The 22,766-nt window shown below is 36.0% G+C and overlaps 1 protein-coding gene across 3 annotated transcripts in view; it reads right to left on the bottom strand.

Moving 5' to 3' along the window:
- The window catches only part of CNBD1 (cyclic nucleotide binding domain containing 1), a 310,066-nt gene that overhangs the window by 132,259 nt on the left and 155,041 nt on the right, over window positions 1-22,766 (bottom strand). For all 3 annotated transcript variants that reach the window (XM_058528986.1, XM_058528988.1, XM_058528987.1), the window contains exons 4-5: window positions 4,625-4,759; window positions 3,281-3,413 (exon numbers count right to left, since the gene is read on the bottom strand). In XM_058528986.1, coding sequence (XP_058384969.1) covers window positions 3,281-3,413; window positions 4,625-4,759 — 268 coding nt within the window. The remainder of the gene's footprint in view (window positions 1-3,280; window positions 3,414-4,624; window positions 4,760-22,766) is intronic.

Below are 22,766 nucleotides of genomic sequence, written 5' to 3'. Positions count from 1 at the left end.
AAGTCAAGAAGTATTATATCTAATGCTTCTCTTTGATATATCAAGTTTGTCATGACCATAAAAGAAAATTAGATTAGGTTGACAGGACTTATTCTTCACCTAGGTATGTTTGTTTATAAGAATCATAGTATTTCAGAGCTGAAAGGGGCTTTGAAGATCATATAGTGAAATTGTCATTCTTCCCTAAGGGAGAAAAATGATTTTTAAAACTGCGTAAGTGGAAGCACCACACATTTATACGTTTGAGAATCAGTGGAAAAATAATGTTACTTTTGACTTACTCAACATAATCACAGATTGTCCATTGCAATAGACAGTTTCCATCATTATTTTTTAAGACATTTACCAAAAAGAACTTGAAACCAGCAATAGTCTAAGAAACTGTGTGTCGTCAGTACCTTCTTAATTCTTTGATGCTAAATTTAAATATTTTAGACCAAGACACATATTATTCATCACTAGTAATCAAATACATTAAAAGCACATAATTATTCTCCTTTTCCGAATTCTGTGTTCTTTGGACTTAATTAGTGGAAAATATCTTTGACTATGGTTTCTTTCCTCCTTTTTAATCACCTCAAAAATATTAATGTCCTGATACATTAGCAAGGCTGAGAGATTATTTTTTATACAAAATAGCCCTGGAAGTGAGGCATATGGACCAAGATTTGAAGTTTCTGATACAAAATGGAGAACCTGTGATAAATCCAAAACAGCCACATTAAAAAAAAATTGTTTCTATACAATAAATGTGCTGAATTTAGAAACAATCAATTTCCACTTTTTTACAAGTCAGTTTACTACTTGCCTACCTATATACTATTGGCCAAAAAATCATGTTTACATCTCATTAGGAAAAACGTTTTATGAATAAAAATGCCACATGACTAAAATTTAATTTTTTTTTTTTTGTGAGGAAGATTAGACCTGAGCTAACATCGATTGCCAATCTCTCCTCTTTTTGCTTGAGGAATATTGTCCCTGAGCTGACATCTGTGCCCATCTTCCTCTATTTTGTATATGGGCCACTGCCACAGCATGGCTTGATGATCCATGCATAGGTCCAAATCTGCGAACCCCAAGCCACTGAAGCAGAGTGTGTGAACCTAACCACTATGCCACCGGGCCAGACCCTATTTAACTTTTATAAGCAAAAGAAAAAATATAGGGGCTGGCTCAGCAGTGCAAGCGGTTAAGTGCACGCGCTCAGCTGTGGCAGCCCGGGGTGTGCCGTTTGGGATCCCAGGCGCACACCGACGCACTGCTTGGCAAGCCATGATGTGGCAGCGTCCCATATAAAGTGGAGGAAGATGGGCATGGATGTTAGCCCAGGGCCAGTCTTCCTCAGCAAAAAAAAAAGGGGAGGATTGGCAGATGTTAGCATAGGGCTGATCTTCCTCACAACAAAAAGAAAAAAGGAAAAAATATATATTTGTCTAAACATGGGCTAAACACTATTTCAAAAAATAATAAATAAAATATAAAAATATAAAAACAAACACTGGAGAGAAATTTGAAACAAATTCAGGAAAGGGTTTATAGTCTCACCAAATTTAACAGATTTATTAGGAAATTTCACTTTTTGTAGCATAAACTTGCCTCTAATGTTATTTACTTTTCTCCAATAAAAGAACCCTCTGTACAGTGCTATGCTGAATCTCACTTTTCTGTTGTATAGTCGCTTCCTCAAAGGCTGTCTTAGCCAGGTTCCATAACTTCTCCATCATATTTGTATCCTTAGAACGGTCACATTATGGAATTTACAACTCAGACTCATTCTTTTTAGAACTTTAACTTCAAACTTAATTGAGAAATGTTCTCCCCCTGGCACCATATCCCTCACGACAATTATGCCTCTGTAGGCTTGAGGTGGAAGTATTTCTTTCCAATACTTCCTCTTTCGTTATCATCTAGGTACTCGGTCCTCCACTGTTTGACTAGGAGGAGGGACAGGCAAGGTTGCAAACCTCTCTGTTGTTTGTGGCTGTCTCTTGTGGGGTGATAGTGATTCCTTTCTGAAGGAGATCTAAGGCTTTGACCCACCACCGTAGTTCCTCTTGTGCTGGAGTCTTAGTCAGTTTGGGATGCTATAACAGATATAGACTAGGTGGCTTAAACAACAGACATTTATTTCTCAGAGTTTTGGTGGCTGGGAAGTCTGAGATCAAGCAGGCCAACAGATGCAATGCCTGATAAGAATCCTCTTCCTGGTTTGCCGACAGCTGCCTTCTTGCTGTGTCCTCACATGGCGGAGAGAGATTGTTTCTCTCACGTCTCTCTTTATGAGGGCACTGATCCCATTCATGAGGGCTCCACTCTGATGACTTAATTACCTCCCAAAAGTCCCACATTCAAATGGCCTCACTTTGGGAAATAGGGCTTCAACATACAAAGTCTGTGGGACACAAACATTCAATCCATAGCAGTTGGCATCTCTTGTTTAGTGGGCTCTCCGAGATGGAAAAATTGTACAAAATGACTCAACACCACCTACACTTTTTGTTTACACGTATCCCAGGCAATCCGTGTATCATGGCCATGCTGAATATTGGAAATGCAGGCAGCCTCCCTGCTGCTGCCCCACATCTCGGCCTCATTTATTCTCTGTAACTGTATTTTCCACTGACAATGCGTAGCACAGATGCAGATACGCGAACTTGCTGCTTAGGTAGGTGTCCAACCAGGACAACAGGAAGAAATGACTATAGCCCCTCACTGCATGTTTCCTTTTTAGTTTGGTCCTTACACTGACCATCAGGGTGGGGCAGGGGTAGGGCTGTGGGGAGATACAAAGGGGTGGGGTAGTAAGGCCAATTCTGAGACCACCCTGCAAGCCAAGAGAGAATGATATTTTTGTTTTGGTTTGTGAGGAAGATCAGCCCTGAGCTAACATCCATTGCCAATCCTCTTCTTTTTGCTGAGGAACATTGGCTCTGGGCTAACATCTGTGCCCATATTCCTCTACTTTACATGGGACGCCGCCACAGCACGGCTTGATGAGTGGTGCATCGGTCCACCCCCAGGATCCGAACCTGCGAACCCTCGGGCCGCTGAAGCAGAGTGTGCGCACTTAACCACTACGCCAGGGGGCTGGCGTCCAGAATGATTTTTAATAACAAACAGGCAAATCTACAGGTCCAATTCAAAGTTAACATTAAATAAATTAGAGGAACACTCACATGAAGAAATATTATACAAAACATTAAAACTATGAAAAATCACAAATTCTAATAACATCGTGTTATGTAAAGAAAATGATCCAAAACTGCGGTAAACTCACCATGACCTGGAGGAAATTTTTTCCATTTAATGAGTGCAACTAGCTCATATATGGATAAAGTAGGCCACTCTTTGTAATACGGACACTTACGAATTAATTCCTCCTTTTGTTTATTTTCAAGTTTTGTTTGTTCCTGTAAAAAAGTCATTATCAAATTTCCTAGATTAGATTACTTAAAAAGAAGGAAAAAAAGGATAGCAAATAGATTAATGGCAGTAAAAAAAATAAAAATGATATGAATGTAAATTAGTATAAAATGCATTTGGATTTTATAGGAGCATCACTCTATGATCACGTCACCAAATTGAATTTTTAATCTTCAGATCTGCTACTATTATTATATTTTCCCAACTTTCATAATACTTTTGGACTTCTATAAATGTTTTAGCATTTTTTAAAAAGCTGTCATACTCAAGACTAAACTCAAAAGTTGTATTTGATAATATCAAATAAGTGATACAAATATTTTGAAAACAAAAACAAAAAATACTTTTTTTTAAAAGCAAGCCACTCTGAAACCAGGAATTTGGAAGGAAGGTGAATTCTGAGAAAGTCATGGGCACCACTGGCACTGAGACCATTGTATCAAAAAAAACCCCATTAAAGACCTAAGTCAAGAAGATGGATGTGTCCTCACCTCCCTCCACCACAAGCGCCCGACTGTGGCTGATACCAGTGCCCTGTAGCACCGGCACCAGGTGCAACCCCATCACAAGCACAGCAGGACTAGGGGGGCCTCCCAGTCCCATGACTTCTGCAGACTTCCTCTGCCATCCAGGGGAAATAGGGGAAAGGGAAAATTTTGGATTTGACTAAAAGAGAATAAATTGTTCAACTTGAAGTAAATACGTTATCTTAACAGAATTCAGGGGTCAGAATTAAATTGTGATCACCTATTCATGCAGCCCTGGGTTGTGTTTTTTGTTATAACTATGAGATAGCCTGCCAATCACTCCCAAGTGTCTTTTTTGTTCCCCTAAGGTGGACCTCAGAGATTCAGAGATCTGTCTGTCTGATCGTTCTGGCATCCCTAATACATGATGTGCTGTTGACACTCAAAACATACATTTATTGAATGAATGAGTGAATTTTAAACACATGAAAAACCAAAAGCACTCAAAAACTTTCATAAAATATATCCAGAGAGACCTTTCTTTCCACTTCAACTACCCATCACCATTAGAGGCTTAAGTGATGTCCATCAATAGACCACATTTTTATGGTCTCCAGGTCAAGTCAAATTAAAAAATAAAAGGAATATGGACATCTTCTGTCTAAAGAGGCAAAACTTAGCATGAATTTATACTCATATTGTGTTAATCTATAGATTAGATTTAGTCATACCGATTTTAACTTTGCATAATTCTTTGCAGAGATTTTAAGAATTTCACAATCTTCTTCTATTACCACTGAGTACTTTGTTGCGGATTCCATGTGAGCTGTAACTTCCAAGGTTCCAAAGGTACTCCATTGTCTAAGCTGTAAAAACACCAAAGGCAACTTAAATTTCATTATTATTCATCAACATGAAAATATCAATGAGGGTAATAGAAGTCTGCAAAAGAGACAATTGCAGGTCAGGCTCCAAATCTATAAAGAAGAGGATCGGAACAGTCTTGCATGATGTCATACTTCTTCTGCCTAATGTCACTTCTCCAAAGCAAGAAAAAAATTTCCATTTTTTTCACTAGCATGAAGAAAATAACTTATAAGAATAGGTCTTCTGTTTTAGTCACTGATTCATTTAAGTACATAGCATAGTGCTTGGTACATAGTAGCCATTCAATAAATATTTGTTGAAAGAGTGAATAAAATAGTACATCTATATACATGGTCTTCTGTTTATTATCCTCACATGTTGGTAATAATCATGAAATCATCAAATCCATAAAAAGGCTGAATATTTTTCTTTTTAGCTGAATGGATAGCTGAGCTTGAATCTGCCAGTCCGGAAATAAAAAGGGAATTTAAACAGACACTACTGAAGCCAAAGTGATCCACAGTGACCTCAGAGTAAGATGAAGGCCTGCGGAGTTGAGTCCTGGGCCTTGTCACACGTGGGAAGAGGAGACGAGCCTCAGGGCCACGCAAGGTGAGGAAGTGGGATTGAGCCACCTTGCCTGAAGCCTGGGACCTCGGAGACTTGCCCCTTATATGAAATGGAGATGACAAAACTCCACGCACTAATCTAGGGTGGAACTGGGTACAATTGTCACAAAATCAGGATCCTAGGTCCACAACATGTGTAGGTGCACACAGTACAGGACCCAAAGCAGAACAATTAATGTAAAGCCTGGTACACAACTGGAAAAAAACCTGGATCCAGGAAAGCGCAAACTTAAAACTCGATGTATGAATTCAGGAGAAAAAGAACTGCCGTGGAATGCCATTCCTGCTGATAACATCATCACGATAAAAAAACTACAATCCACGCCAGTGAACAAACCCCTATGAGGGAAAGTCAATAAACAAAGAACTAGAAAAAAAAAATTGAACCACCCAAAAGGAGCTATAGGCATTTAATACATTTAGACGATGAAACCAGAGCATGACATTATGAAAGCAAAAAGAGGCATTTTGTGAAAAAACAAAATTAAACTTCTATAAGTAAACAACAGAGTTATTGAGAGAAAAACTCAATGGACACATTGATTAGTAGATTAAAGGAAGAATTCATGACATGGATAAAATATGAGAAAATCATCCAGAATAAAACATATAAAATATAGAAGGAATAGAAATAAGGAGGAGATTTTAAGAGATATGGAAAATAAAAGGAATATAACAAAATAAACAGACAATGCATATATCTACCAGGATTTCCAGAAGAAATTAAAAAGAATGGGAGAGAGGTGATAAGTGATAATGGCTGCAAATTTGCCAGAATTGAGGGGAGAGGCAGGTCTTGAAAATGAGAGAGCACCCAAAATCTGGATATATATTTGTGTTTTATACTTTGGCTCAGGTTTTGGTATAGTCCCTTAATCTTTCTCCTCCAGATCTCCCTTCATCATCTTGTTAGTTATCAGTAAGTTCAGATGTTTTCTACATGTGTTTTTCCAAATCCTCTAGTTGTTTTTAGTATGACTTAGTCTGAGTTACCCAATGAACCATTATGAAAGCAGAAGTCCTCCATGACTTGAATACCATTCTTAAGGCTTTCCTTCTTGATTCATTACCCAATGTCATCAGACTCCCTAATATTATTAGGAAAGTATTAAACTTCCAATACTCTTTACACAACCAATTATTTTAGCTGAATTATTTAAAAAATTAATTGATATTTATATTTCCATTCTGTTCTATAATTATGGTCATCTCCAAAGTGCTCAAAAAAAAAAAATAACCTTCCAACTGGAATTCTATATTTACTTAAAATAACAATATAGAGTGATGGTAAAACAACCAAGAGGTTAGTTTTAGACATTATGTGAAACAAATGACTGAAAGATGAATTTTACCTGGAACAATATTGAATTCAAAGAAAAGGAGTATAAATAAGTTGATTAAAAAATTGGTAAATGTAAATAGTGTTTATTGATATATAGTAACTTAAAAACGACTAATATGGGGTGCCTTTAAAATAAGACAGATTTAAAATACTTTTAAAACAGTAACTCAAAGACCGGAACAGGAAGAAAGAATTAAAATATTTGAGAATCTTGAGTCTGGCCCAGTGGCATAGCGGTTAAGTTTGCACGCTCTTCTTCAGAGGCCTAGGGTTTGCAGGTTCAGATCCCGGACATGGACCTACACACCGCTCATCAAGCCATGCTTTGGTGACATCCCATATACAAACTAGAGGAAAATTGGCACAGATGTTAGCTCAGGGACAATCTTCCTCAAGTAAAAAGAGGAAGATTGGCAACAGATGTTAGCTCGGGGCCAATCTTCCTCACCAAAAAAAAAAAAAAAAATTTTTTTTTGAGAATCTTTACACTCTGGAACTAGGAAAGAAAAAGATTATATAGCTTTTCTTAGTTAAAACTGTAAATTTAATAACATAGAAATTGGAGTTTTGTAGATGGAAAAAGAAAACACGACACAAAAATAAATGGATGAAATTTGCTAGGTACCTAAAATATCTAATTAACATCTATAATTTGACTTAAAGAATAGGAACAACAACAAAAGCATATAATTATAGAAAATGACAAATTATTAAAAAAAAATAATTTCCAGGAGAGAACAACCAAACATACCACACAGAAAAGAAACACGCTCAACCTTACTAATAGACAGAGAAATGTACATGGCACACATACTTATTCATCCCTTGGCTTGAAAATATTAAAGTAATTTAACCTATGAAACCAGGGAAATACTTCAGACATTACTCAAGAAACTGTAAAATCCATTAAAAATGGGAAATAATCTGGCAGTATTTGCTAAAATAAAGAGTGCATGCAATACTTTATCCAGAAACTCGTCTCCTAGGAATTTACCCCCTAGAAATAATGCATTCTTAAGAACATGTTTACAAGAAGCAGGTGGAAATGTATGTTGAGTCAATTTTTATAAACTGAATAATTACAAAAGCAGTAATCTGTATAAGTTTGTACAATGTTTTTATATGCTAGTGTCAGTTCAGAGAAAGATGTGCAAGTGTGGATACCAGGCTATTGAGGAGAGAGGCAGAGCTAAAATGATAAGAGACGTATTAACTTTTTCCTTAAACTTCTTTGCGTTTTTTTTCAATGACAATAGTGACTATGTATTAAATGTTAAGTTTTAGACACTTTTAAAGACTTTTTAAAATGCAGGTTCAAAACAACATCCCATGTTATTTTCCACACCTGTTACGTCTCTCAATATCCATATAATGATATATAAAGTTTCTTACATGATATACATCAAATGTTTACAGTGGTTATCTCTGGACGATGGAACTGCAGATAATTATCATTGTCTACTTTGTACCTCTCTGTATTTTCTGAATTTTTCCATAAATGTAGCAGTTTTGAAATCAGGCAACATTATAAAGCTATTTAAATGACTTAAAACGCAATCTTTTCTCAATTTTTTGGAAAATATCATACACTAAGGCCATGTAGACAATCCTATTTTGGAGGATATAGCTGGTGAAGTTGCACAAAAGAAACGGTTTCTCTCACTTCTAAATTTTCATGTCATTTTACTAAAAAATAAATTGATAGTTAACTTTATTGGGCAATGATGTATTCCCATGATTAAAAACTTTTAAACTTCTCTAATAATGCATGACCCAAACAATTTGCATCTGAATGATGAGTGGTAAACCCATTAAGATTTCTTTTGAATAAAACATCACGTTGAGATTTGTTTTAAACTGCATTTACGACAATGAACTTTTCTGAAAAACAGGAGACTTTTATAGGTATCATTTTTGTTCTCCTTGTATTATTTTCCCATTGCTCCTAGCTTCTAGGCATTTACACATTAAACAATATCAATAACTAAAATTAGAGCTTCTATTTTTATTATTTATTTATTTATTTATTTATTTATTTTTTCTGAGGAAGATCAGCCCTGAGCTAACATCCATGCCAATCCTCCTCTTTTTGCTGAGGAAGACCGGCCCCAAGGCAACATCTATTGCCAATCCTCCTCTTTTTCTTTTTTCCCCTTTTGCTCCCCAAAGCCCCAGTAGATAGCCACTTGTCATAGTTGCACATCCTTCCAGTCGCTGCACGTGGGACGCCGCCTCAGCATGGCCCGACAAGCAGCGTGCCAGTGTGCGCCCAGGATCTGACCCCGGCCGCCAGCAGCGGAGCGCGCACCCAACCGCCAAGCCACGGGCTGGCCCAAGAGCTGCTATTTTTAAACCAATGAAATGTCTTGTTCTTAACCCTGTGGAACATATTTTCTTTTTCTAAGGAGGTGAGAGAAAATACAAAACCTCTCCAGATCAGAGGTTAATAACCTAGTCCAAGGAAGGACCTTTAGAAGACTCTTAAACTCCTAATATGTTACGTCACCATGTGTGATTATTGATAAATTTCCATTTTTCTTGAATGAATTTCTATAGCTTTCATTAGATTCTCAAATGTGTCTGTGTCTCCAAAGAAAGTTAATAAGCACTGCTCCAGATAGGAAGATAGTGCATTTCCCCTATAATTTAAACTGTAAGGGCTTTTGTAGAAAGTACATTCTCATAACCAAGCAATGTCATACAACAAGAAAGGGATATGAGGATGTTGCTTTTTACAAACTTTCACATGCTTATGGAGGATTTGTGCCATACTAGGGCTATATCGTGATATCTAAAAGGTAGAAGCAAGAACTAACTGAATGTGAGGACAGTCTGATCAGGACCTAACTCATCCCATTGGCTGAGGGATTGGTCTGTGTGCCCAGATAAGAATTTCCCAGGTATTCATTTCAAAAATGTATGCTGAGTCAAAGAGGAAGACATTTCCAATGATAGGAAAAGAATTGATCTCTAAATATTATATGAATAACTATGCATTCTCTAAGTAAAACCTGCAAGTCAAGTCAACTTGTAGATATAGTCAATAAATTTCTCTTTACAAGTTGGTGAAACAAGACTTCTTATCATGTCCCTCATGCATTCCGGCAAGAAGAGTCTAGATATAGTGGATCAGAGAAGTAGAGGAAGAAGTTCTTTTTATTTCCCCTACAACAGACTGGTTCCTTCAAACATTCTCAGGGCATTTCTACCTCCTCAATCGTTCACATGAAATATTTGTCTGAAATATCTAGCATACTGATTGCTTATCTGAATTCTATCCAGCTTCAAGATCCACTTTAAGTCCCATATCCTTCATAAAGCCACCTAGTTCATCCCGGTAACCCCCATGATTTCCAACAAATCATGTATGCTATTGTTCCATTCTATAACATGCAACGCTCTTATAAATAAGAGCACTCTAAAAAAATTAATGACAATATTATACTACTATCGTAAAACTTTGAGGATAAGGAAATTTGCTTTTTTCCCTCTATTATAGGGAGATCTTAAGCAGCAAATGAGCCTAGGTTGCACAATTACCACTTGATACCACTTTAAGACCAGTAGTATGTCCTTAAGTTTGAAAAGTCTGGTTGTAAAGTACTAATTGATCTATTAGGTAAATCTTAAACTTGGTATATAAAGAACTTATCTGATGCTTTGTTTAATTCCACTGTGGTTATAGAACATAATCATTTGAAATTTTTTGAGACTCAATTTATGCCCTGGCACAAAATAAATTTTTTAAAAATGTCCCATGTGCACTTAAAAGAAATTTACATTCTGCAATTGCTGTTTGCAAGGTTGAATACGGGCCTATTAGGTCAAGTTTGTTAATTGTGTTGTTCAGAATTTCTATAGCTTACTGATTTTTTTTTGGTCTGATTTTTTATCAGTTGCTCAGTGATATCTATTAAACTCTCCCATTGCAGTTGTGGACTTGTTTATTTCTTCTTTTTGCTCCACCAAGTTTTACTTTATATATTTTGAGGTAATAATTTTTAGTGCATATAAATTTCATACTCATCATGAAATATCCCTCTTTATGTTTGATGAAGCTCTTGCAACAAAGTGTACTTTGCCTACTATTAGTATAGCTAATACTTCTTTTGGCTGATGTGATCTGGTTTATCATCTTCCATTTTACTTTGTAACTTTCTGTATCTTTGTAATAAGTTGTGTCAACATACAGGGTGTTATTTTACCTAGGCTGCTAATCTTTGTTTAGTAACTGAATTATTTAGTCTGTTTACATTTAATGCAATTACTGATATATTTTTGTTTAAATCTATCATCTTAATATTTGTTTTCTATTTTTCCATCTATTCTTTGTGTCATTTCCTCTCCTTTATTGCTGCATTTTAAATTAATCAAATATTTTTCTATTATTTTATTATGCCCTCTTATAGCTTATTATATATTCTTTTATTTTTCTTTTGGTAGTTACTCTAGTAATAACAAAATGTATCCTTGTCTTATTAGAGCATACTCTAAAATTATTACTTTTTCCACTTGCCAGAAAGGTAAGAACTCAAAAATTCTTTAAATCCATTTACTCTATCCTTTTGCTGTTTTTGCTACTTTTGATATATTTCATTTCTACATACATGTAGAACTCCACAAGGCATCACACTGTTTTATACAAGTAATATTTAGATTTATCTGCATATGCACCAAGTTTCTTTGTTCTTCAGTGCTTTTCCCATTCTTGTAGTTCAACTTGGGATAATTTTATTTCTGCCTGAAGCTCTTCCCCCTTGGTTTTCCTTTTAGTGCAGGTCTCTTGGCAATGAGCTCTCTCTTTATTGTTTGTCTGAATGCAACTTTACCTTGCCTTCATTTAAAAAGACAGTTTCACTGGTTATAGCAGTCTAAGTTGCCAGCTATTTTTTTCTCAATACTTTAAGAATATCATTCCATTGTTTTCTGATATCATTATCTGTTAAGAGATCCTTAAAATTTACCATTGAATGTAACATGTCTTTTCCATCTACTTCAAATTTACTCTGAATTTTGTTTTCATTAGTTTGATTCTTGTGTGTTGAGGTGTGATGTTATGTGATGTAGGTGTGATTATCTAGCTTTTAATTTATGCAGCAACTTGAATCTGTTGCTTGATGTCTTTCCATGTTTGGGAAAAAATGTCAACCAACACCTCTCAGGCAGTACTAAATATCCTCTCTTTTTCTCTTTTTCTTTCTCTCTCTTTCATATATTTACATATATATGTATATATGTAACATTTGGACAACATATCTGTATATATTCATTGTAGCTGACAAGCGAGTCCATGAATATTACTATATTAATAACAGAGAATTTCCAATGCCTGAACTATTCATACACATTGAATACTAATGAGAGTAATGTGAGTACATAGCATTGATTGCTACTTCGAAGGTTATATATGTCATATATGCACATGTTCTGTTTATTTTTCTCTGTTGATTAAATCTATTTTGAAAGTTTTTTAAAGAGCTATGAATTTTCTAGTTCATATAAAGGATATATCTAGGAGTGCAGAAAAGGGGTGGATCAGAAAAGAGAAAAAACACCTGGAGAACTCATAGGAAACGTGTTGCTGATGTAAGTGTCCCACTCCTCACAACGTCAAGTCTTCTGAACAGCCCAGACCGCATCTCATTAGCACACGAGCACAGCTCAGTGGGTAACCATGAACTGAATCTCAGGTGGATCCAGGTATTTCCTTCTGCGTTAATTTTTTATGTTTCAGAGAGACCAACTCTTACGACACCTTCAGCACGGACTAGAGCAACAGTCTCCTTTTCCTTTTCTGTTAGATCTGGACTTCTGATTTTATGCTAAGGAGTATAACATATTTTTCTATGCCCTCAGGAGGTCCTAATGGACTAAACTGAAGTCCAAAGGAGTCACCCAGCATAATTCAGTACTTTCATGAATCTAATTTGGAAATACTGAATATTTAATTCAATCAGAAGTATATTTCAAAAATTAAACCAATTGATTAAAAATAAAATTTGGACAAATAAATTATTTTTCACAATTTTTTAAACTTTGTTGTGCTCATTAGTATTGCTGACTACCTATAGATGAGAAAAATAGTTTTTCATATTGTTATCAGAGGTTCGGGGATTCGATCAGAGATGTAAAAGACACTTTCCACTCCAAACAAATGGACTAAAGGTATATTTTATTATATAGAGGATAGTAAAGGTGACAGTCTGCAAACAGATCTAGATAGGTCAAGTATTAGAAGGGAAAAAACATCAGCCCGACTGGAAAGGGAAAACACCCACATCGGCTGAAGAGAAAATGACACAAATCAACCAGAAAGAGAAACACCAGGTTGACCGAAAAGAGAACACATCAAATCAATTACTTCATATCAAATCAATTACTTCACATCAGATCAGTTACTCACAACATCCACGCCCCACTGCCGGGAGAGCCCTGTCAATCGACGCGGCTGGGCAAGGATCACACGTCCTGGGCAAGGTGTCCCTTCCACAGGTGGAACTCTCTCTGGGTCTCAGTTTCCAGCAGTTTTTATACCATCAGTAATTTTCAGAGTAAGCAATTACAGAGTTTGCAGAGCAAGCATTTAGTGTTTCCATGCACAAATGGTTATCAGTGGCGTACGTGCACTGAGCCCCCTGGCTAACGTCCCAGCCCAGTAGTTGTGTACGTGCATTGTTCTCTTTGGTTATCGTCCTAGCCCGGCATAGATGGCCAGTCCATCCCGTGCTACGACGCTCCAAGAGCCTTGAAATGTTACAACCTGCAACTCCCTCCGTGAGAGAAGGGCCAGTTCCCGGGAAAAGGCCAGTTCCCACCACACAGAAAGCAGCTTTTATATTTCTTTTTGTGCTGGTGGCTGTAGGTCAATGGAGCGGCCAAACATGGCTGCACTCATGTCAAGACATATTCGGCCGTGGCCGTCTCCATTAACCATAAGACACCATACGCACAGACAATGAACTTCGTACACAAGTACATAAGGCACATCCAATAATCCAAAATCCAATGACTACAATAATTATAAAACTATCTCGCAATAAAGGACCCAAACCCCAAGGTAACCAATCAAATAACCCCTTAGAATATGAAATGTTATTAACTTGATCTTGCAAATCATGCACAGCATCAAAGATAACATTAGATAAGGTAACACTTAGGCATAACAAATTAGCTTGCAGAAGTCCAGATCAGCCCCCATCACAGAGGGTAGCAGAAGGCAGGGTAATAGAGAAATTGTCTTATATTGCGAAGTTGCTTGTTGTTTCTGAGACCAAATTTCTTGGCCATTCATAGTCCAGGTTATAGGTCCCACTGGTGTAGAGCAGTTGGTCTAACTGTAGAGGGTCAAAGGTTGTCCTACAGAGGCATTAGTTGGTGCGTAGGTTTGCAGCAGACATGGAAATGCAGCACAGCATAGTAAACACAGCAGGAATATCTATTCACGCAAAGAAACAGAATTTTTAGGAACATGATATAATTGTTCATTTCCTGGATACATTACTATGAGTGTTGCAGTGGGCCCTTGGGCCACTACTTCTGCGGCACGGGGAGCCGCATTGGGTGGATGTGTCACCCACACTTTTGCTCTAGGTTTCCATCCATCTGTAGATCCAAATCCTTGCATTTTTCTTTTAGTTAATTTATTTGGAGGTTGTCCTTGTGACACATTTGGAGTCAAGAGGGGAAGCACCAATAATTGTCCCATTTGTTCCCCAGACTCTACAGTTAGTACTGTGTCACTACCATTATATAATATAAATTTTATTTCTCCCTGGTAATCTGGATCAATAACTCCTCTCAGTACATCAATACCTTTTGCTGCCAGTCCAGAGCGTCCTTTTAACAAACCAAAGGTATATTTGGGAAATTGTATCCCTATCCCAGTAGGGACTATAGACTGCTTCTTAGGGGGCAATTGAATAGAATGAACAGTAGATAAATCCAATCCAGCCGCTTCGGCCGTGGCACGAAAAGGCGGTTTAGCAGACTGAGTCAGGGGCCAATAGGTTAAGGTCATAAGCTCATGGGTGGCGGCTGCCACTTCTGTAATCTTTGCTGGTAACAACCTTGACAGAGGAGTCTCATTAGGGCCTAGTGGCCTGTTATTTAACATATTTAGAGCAGTACTTAGATGGTTGTGCCACCCCTTTAATGAGCCATGACCAAGTTTCCTCAATTGTTGTTTAAGCAATCCATTCATTCGTTCTATGAGGCCTGCAGCTTGGGGGTAATAAGGTATATGATAAATCCATTCTATATAATTTTCCTTGGTATAGGTTTGAATCAACTTACCTGTAAAGTGGGAACCATTGTCACTCTGAATTTGTCTTGGTGTTCCATAATATAACTTAATTGTATCTAATAATTTTATGGCACTCTGTTGGGTGGCCACTTTAGCTGGTATAGCCAATAAATAACCAGAATATGTATCAACAGCAGTGCAGGCATAAGTATATCCACAAGAATTTGGCAATGGTCCAATAAAATCTATTTGCCAGGTATGAGTGGGAAATAATCTCTTTTGGATATGACCTTGGTAGGGGTGTGGAACTCCCCATTTATTTAACTGTTGGCATAACTGACATTGTTTTACTGCAGTGGCAATATCATCATGGGTGACAAGGATTCCCCTTTGTTGTGCCCACCTGTATGAAGTTTGTTCTCCCAAGTGTCCACTCTTTTCGTGGACCTATTGTGCTAAGCCTGGGTTGTGCGTTGCATGACTTTGCACCAGCTGATCAGCATAAGAGTTATGCTTTTGTTCTGTAGAAGTTAAAGAACTGTGAGCATCAACATGAAATACAGTAACAATTGTATTTTGGCATCATAATCATATGTCTTTTTTGTAATTTCTTTTTTAAGTTAAAAAAACTTTAATTTTGGCAGAAGTTTATCAAAAATATCAAAAGATTTTAAAACACTTGGTCAAATAGGAAATAATGCCTAGTTATTTATTTAATCAAGTGGATAACAAAAATAGTGAAAGGCAAACAGAGAGTTAAAACAGTCAAAAAACAAAAAGAAAAACCTTAATAGAGAGACTTTAGTCTTTTTGAACATAGGAAATTACTTTAACAAAACATAGGTGTTTTGTCTTTTATATAGACTTATTCAAAAGAACACCTTTTAATCTCTATATAAAGAGCAGACTAAAAGTTTAAGAAAATTACCTTTAAAGAGAGAAAGCCAAATTTTAATTTTTTATCAGCTTACTTTAGCCAACTTGATCATGTGCAAAACTCCTCAGGGCTTTACTTTTACAAACCTTCTGTCACTTATTTTTTTACATTTAGAATTTGTCCTACGCCTTTTTTCTTTTCTTAGTACTTTAGGACAAATTTATTTTTCTTAACAAAACAAACATAAATATCTCTATTCTTTATACCTTCTTTATGGACAACATACCTTTTGCTTTTTTTGTATACAGACTTTCCAGAAATGTGTACTTTCTCATAGAAAATTCCTCAACATGCATAGAACATGTTTATCAATAAATGTAAGTATTTGTCAGTTTCTCTAAGAAACCAAAGGCAGACAATTCTATGCTTAGTAACCAATTTTTAATGTTTTATCTTATGTGGGAATGACCAGAGACTCAATAAATTTTTATCAACTTAATTTAGCAAAACTCTAAAGCTTCAAGTTACCAAAAAGATTTTGGAAGCTGTTTTTGAAATAACTTTGTCTTTTAGAAGTCTCTGTGTGTTAATTAAAGATGGCATTTCATCGTGAGAGGTTTTGAATCCTCTCTTTTAAGGGTGACCCTTAAGGTGAACTCATCTGAAACAGATTCTCCAGAATAGCCATCCCAATTTCAAATTACTTCAAAAGTTTACTTATTTTCACTTGCTTAATTTCAGATCAGGAATTCCGGGGGAGTTGAAGCGGGGAAGCTCAGCAAGAGAGGGGAGGGGAGCAGCAGATTCAGCTTAGGCTACTGGCATGTTTAATTGCTTAATTATTTTCTCTTAAAGAGGCAATACAGTATTTTTGATTTTGTTTAAAAACCTCAAAAGATTAAAATAGGCTTCCCACTAGTGGTTTAACTTTTTAGTTGGCTTTTTCCAATTTCATAAGCAAATACATCAGTTTTGGTAAATTGAAATTGCCCCATTTTGGCCACTTTTCCTCTCTGGAGTCTATGGAATATTGTGGCCATGTGGTGTTACAAGAAAAAATTATCTTCTTCTTGGACATGGGCTCCTAGCTGAATATAGCCCATTTAGCCAAGAGGGCTCTCCTTGGGGACAGATGGAACTTCCCCCCTTCAAAATTACAAACATACAGAACTGACAGTTAAATGGGATCCCAAACAGAACAGATAGATGCATCTAACAGATTCTGGGTAAAAGTCCTACAATTATTCCCATTCCAGTAGGGATAGCCCTGCCTCTTAAAGAGACAGGACTCCAGATGGAGGGGAAGGGAGTTCTTGGTGTAACCAAAAACAAACAAACAAATAGACAAACAAACAAATAATTCTAGAGCCTGTTTCCCTGTCATAAGAAAATGTGCCCAGGGTCAGTGGTGCCAGGTCAGATGGAAAGCACTGGGAGCAGTCCCTAGGGCAAATCACCTAGGCAGCTGCTGGACTGTTTCCCAGGACATCCCACCCGGCCCGGGCCCACCGAGCCACGGACAAAGAGCCTCCCGGCTGGCTCGCCAAATTATTATTGGATACATATTTAGGCTCTCTATTTGTCACTTAAGAGGGGCCAAATAAAACTAGAATGCCAGGCTCACGGCAAGGAAAGAGTTTCTATTTTGGGTGACATCAGCCGGGACTGTAAATTTGAAACTTCTTTTTTCAAGAGTACATTCTCCCTTGTATTTTATCCCTATCTTCTATAGCCCGACGATAAGCAGTCAATAAACATTAACCTCGCCGTGCCAGAAAAGAAACATTATCTCTTTTTTCCTACTGTCTGCAAAGCTTTGGTCACATCCAATGGTTCATATCTCGCAGACGAACATCCCAAGTTTCACATAATCCTGACCTGTGAGTCCACTCCCCAGCCAGAGTGCAAGAGGGAGGGTCCTCCCATCCTGGAATTTCTTCCACCTTGGCTTCAGTTACCTTTCGTTTGAATAGGAAAGGCATCTCCTTAATCGAATCCTGCTCACAGCGCCAATTATGTTATCAGAGGTTCGGGGATTCGATCAGAGATGTAAAAGACACTTTCCACTCCAAACAAATGGACTAAAGGTATATTTTATTATATAGAGGATAGTAAAGGTGACAGTCTGCAAACAGATCTAGATAGGTCAAGTATTAGAAGGGAAAAAACATCAGCCCGACTGGAAAGGGAAAACACCCACATCGGCTGAAGAGAAAATGACACAAATCAACCAGAAAGAGAAACACCAGGTTGACCGAAAAGAGAACACATCAAATCAATTACTTCATATCAAATCAATTACTTCACATCAGATCAGTTACTCACAACATCCACGCCCCACTGCCGGGAGAGCCCTGTCAATCGACGCGGCTGGGCAAGGATCACACGTCCTGGGCAAGGTGTCCCTTCCACAGGTGGAACTCTCTCTGGGTCTCAGTTTCCAGCAGTTTTTATACCATCAGTAATTTTCAGAGTAAGCAATTACAGAGTTTGCAGAGCAAGCATTTAGTGTTTCCATGCACAAATGGTTATCAGTGGCGTACGTGCACTGAGCCCCCTGGCTAACGTCCCAGCCCAGTAGTTGTGTACGTGCATTGTTCTCTTTGGTTATCGTCCTAGCCCGGCATAGATGGCCAGTCCATCCCGTGCTACGACGCTCCAAGAGCCTTGAAATGTTACAACCTGCAACTCCCTCCGTGAGAGAAGGGCCAGTTCCCGGGAAAAGGCCAGTTCCCACCACACAGAAAGCAGCTTTTATATTTCTTTTTGTGCTGGTGGCTGTAGGTCAATGGAGCGGCCAAACATGGCTGCACTCATGTCAAGACACATATCAATATTATTTATTTTCTTATTACAAGAGAGAAACTAGTCTATCTGACATGTAGGAGGGCACCATTCAACCACTGGAAATAATCATTCCAGCACGTCGTTTAGTAAAGTTGCTCTTTCATACTGAGATGTAATACTGAAAAAATATAACTCTGAGTGGTTTATTCACAGTAATTTAGTTAAGAGTAAGCACTAAGATTTAAAAATATTTGTATAATATAATATGAAATTTGATGTCAATTAAAGAAAATGCTAGTATCTACTTTAAATAATTAAAAATTTTAAAAAATTAGCATGTAAAGTTCAGTAAAATATTAATGGAGCATATGTTGAAATGCACACTTTACGTATTCATACACAAGTGCTCGTCACATGTTCATTAGCTACTGAAGCTATAAAATCTAAAGAACCATAATGGATTAACATCATTCATGTGTTATATGGTTTATCCATTTTTAAATTAATTGCTCTGATGTGATTTGAATTTTACATAAAAAATGGTATATTTTAGTAGCTTTATACAGCAGACTTTTTCTTTTTCTAATAAACAAGACACACTGCTTCCTAACTTTATATTCAAAACAGAACATTTCCTCCATGTAACCCTGAATTTAACGGCTCATATATTCATTTAATCTGAGTTTAATGTGTTCTTATAAAGAAGATTCAGTTGAATAAGCTTAGATATAAAGTGAAATAACTGTGTCAGTCTAATCTCAATGCAAAAATGATTCAATATTTACATTTTTGCTTATAGTTAAAATAAGTATTTTGAATTGCGTTTTGGGCTTTTCCGTATTCACCATTAAAGAACTATAAGCTTCTTAACTATATTCTTTACTTTTACAATTGTAGAGGCTTATTTTTCAAACTTCTGAATGTATATTAAGCATATAAAAATAATGATAAAATGAACCTCTGTGTGCCCACTATCTGGCTAAAGAACTCAAATTTTCCTATATAGATAGAGGTAGATGTTATACTAATTATTAGGATATTAATTTTTTTAACTTTATCTTAGTACAATTGTAGGAAACCCTAAAAAATATAGCATGGTTTTACCTATTTCTTGACATTATTTAAAATAATGTTAGAGTAGACATTATTCTGTGTTTTTGCACAAACATTAAGTTTTTGAAATGCAGCCATGTTTATGTAGTCCATTCACTTTTCATTGCTGCATGATTATACTCAAATTGTTTATTCATTCTTTTGTTGATGAACATTTGTGGTGCTATCAGTATTTGGCTATAAAACAATGATGATATAGTCATTATTGTACAGGTGTCTTCATTTCATGTATAACTATTTCTTTAAGATACATGCCTAAGGATGCAATTCTGGGCTATAGGTTGTGTTAGCACTTTAACATGTAATACCAAACTGTTTTCCAAAACGTTATGTATTGTCTCATTTTTAATATTTTCCAATTTTGTAGTAAGTAATATTATTGATTGTACTTTTTATTATTTATTTACATTTATTTTTAAATGTAAAAATTATTTTCTGTGTATTTCCTAGATTACTAAGGTAGCAGAGCGTCTTTTCATTTGCCAGTTTCTTAATTCATAGTTTCTCTTCTGTGAAAGATTGATTTATGTTTTGTATTTTTCATTCTATATATATATTTTCCTTTTAGATTTGTAGATCATTATATATTCCAAATATTAATCCTCCACCATTTCTATGTGTTGAAAATATCTTCATCCAATGTGTGCCTTGTCTTTTTATTTACTCAAGGTATCACAGGATGAACAAAAGTTTCTTGATTTTAAACAAATATCATTATAGCTTACTTCTCTAAGTATCTTATTTAAAAGATTTGTTATCATGACATCATAAGGAAATTCTGCCACACAATCTTCTAAAATATTTGAGCTCATTCCTTTTACAATTAAGCTGATTTTTGTGTATGATGTGAAGTAAACTTATTGTTTTATCTTTTCTATCCACATAGATAAGCAATTGCTTTAGCTCATATTAATAAATCATCTCGCCACTTTCCCCACTGTTCTTCATGACCTGTTTCACATCAAGAGTGCTTACATATGTGGATCTAATTTTTGGACTCTCTGGCTGCCAATATGTTCATCCATGAGCCACTATTTGGCTATAAAAGCACTACATTAATTATATAGCTTTATTTTAAGTCTTGATATCTGGTAGGACAAGTACTCTCTTCTCAAGTGTCTTGTTCAGGAGTATCTAGGCTATTCTTAGCCTTTTGCTCTTAGTATAATTTTTAGAATCAGCTTGTCAAGTTCCACAAGGAAACTGTTTGGTTTTTTCATTGGAATTGCATGAAATGTGTGGATCGTTTGAGAAACTTGTCATCTTAAAATATTGAATGTTCCTGTCCATGAATATAGTGTAACTATATTTGAGCCTTCTCTAATATTCTTTAATGAAAATGTATAATGTTCTCCAAAAAACAATGCAACAATTTTTATTATATCTTTTCTCAAGTACTCAATGCTTTGTATAGCTGCTTAAATAGAATCTTTTTATTAAAGATATTTTCTAACCAATTATGACCTATATTTCCATGGATTCTTTATTTTATTGTCAAATCAACAATGTAGTTACAATAATGTTTTATTATATTTTAGTCAGTTCTTTAGTTGTTTGCATTTAGAGAAGGGGCTGGCAAACTTTTCATGTAATGAAATAGAAAGCTAATATTTTCAGTTTTGTAGGCCATGTGGTCCCTGTCACAACTACTCGACTCTGCCATTGTAGGTAAAAGCAGTCACAAACAGTACATAACAAATGGGTGTGGCCATGTCCTAATAAAACTTTATTCACAAAAAAATGTCTGTAGTCCAGATTTTGCCCAAGGCCATAAGTTTGCCAAGTTCAGATCTAGAGCTTCATTCATATTGTCAAGTCTCCATATTCTTTATTATTATATTTATTTTTTAAATTTAAAGATGTATAAAATAATCATGCCATAATATGTGTTAAAATGACCTGGAGTATTTAATATAAAATAACAGTAATATTTTGTATGATATACTATATGGTATAAAAGAGTATTAGTAAGATACTAATAAGTAATATTTGTATAATTACTAATAAGTAATATTTGTAGAATTTAAATTTTAAAAGTTACAGTATAAGGTTTTTTTAAATTGATATGTTTCCTCCTGTGGTAGCCCCCTGTTCCCCATAAACGTTTTACATCCAATTTTCTTTGGCCTTGGGAATCAGATTTACAGGCTTGTGATATCTATGTGTTAAATATAAGTAAACTATGTTATGTAAACATCTATTAAACTCTTTTAGGAGTAAAGTACAAAGCTTGAGAATATTGCTTGCCTTGGTAAAATTTAATGGGATTGCTATCAAGGCCTTTTGGTTTATCACTCTGCCAATAATAGAAGAAACTGTCAGATCTATTCTTCTTAGATGAGATAGTACTGTATGCGAATATAAAGCAAATCCTTTAGGATAACAATTACATTTCCGAGTTTATCTAAAGACAATTGTGTGTGTGTGCCTGTGTGTGTTTGTTTATATGTTGGTTGAGTAAAGTCTTAGTCACCCGTTTAAGGAATCATCATCATCCAGAATCTATTACAGTGAAGGTTTATTAAAAACTTTCAACAGGGCTGGCCCCGTGGCTTAATGGTTAAGTTCATGAGCTCCACTTTGGCAGTCCAGATTTGTGAGTTCGGATCCTGTGCACAGACCTACACCACTCATCAGCCATGCTGTGGTGGTGACCCACATACAAAATAGAAGAAGACAGGCACAGATGTTAGCTCAGGGCAAACTTCCTCAAGCAAAAAGAGGAGGATCGGCAACAGATGTTAGCTCATGGTGAATCTTCCTCAGCAAAAAAAAAAAAAAAAAAAAAAAACCTTCAACAAACATTTCTTACTGATTTTGAAAAATATAATCAGTTAGCTGTATATTTTGTCCAGTTTAATTTACGCAGATAGATTTCTGAAGATGAGTAAAAGCAGTTTCTAAAAAAAATTGTTTGGAAAAAATTAAACCACAAAAATTAATTTGCAGTATTATTATACCCACACACACATACAGTTTTCATACAAATGATGAGTTTATAAAAGTGAAGTGAGTT

The sequence above is a fragment of the Diceros bicornis genome, chromosome 33 (assembly GCF_020826845.1).
Source record: "Diceros bicornis minor isolate mBicDic1 chromosome 33, mDicBic1.mat.cur, whole genome shotgun sequence".
NCBI classification, from domain to species: Eukaryota; Metazoa; Chordata; class Mammalia; order Perissodactyla; family Rhinocerotidae; genus Diceros; species Diceros bicornis.
Note: the sequence above shows the minus strand (reverse complement) of the source record. Positions and strands in the feature narration are given on the sequence as shown.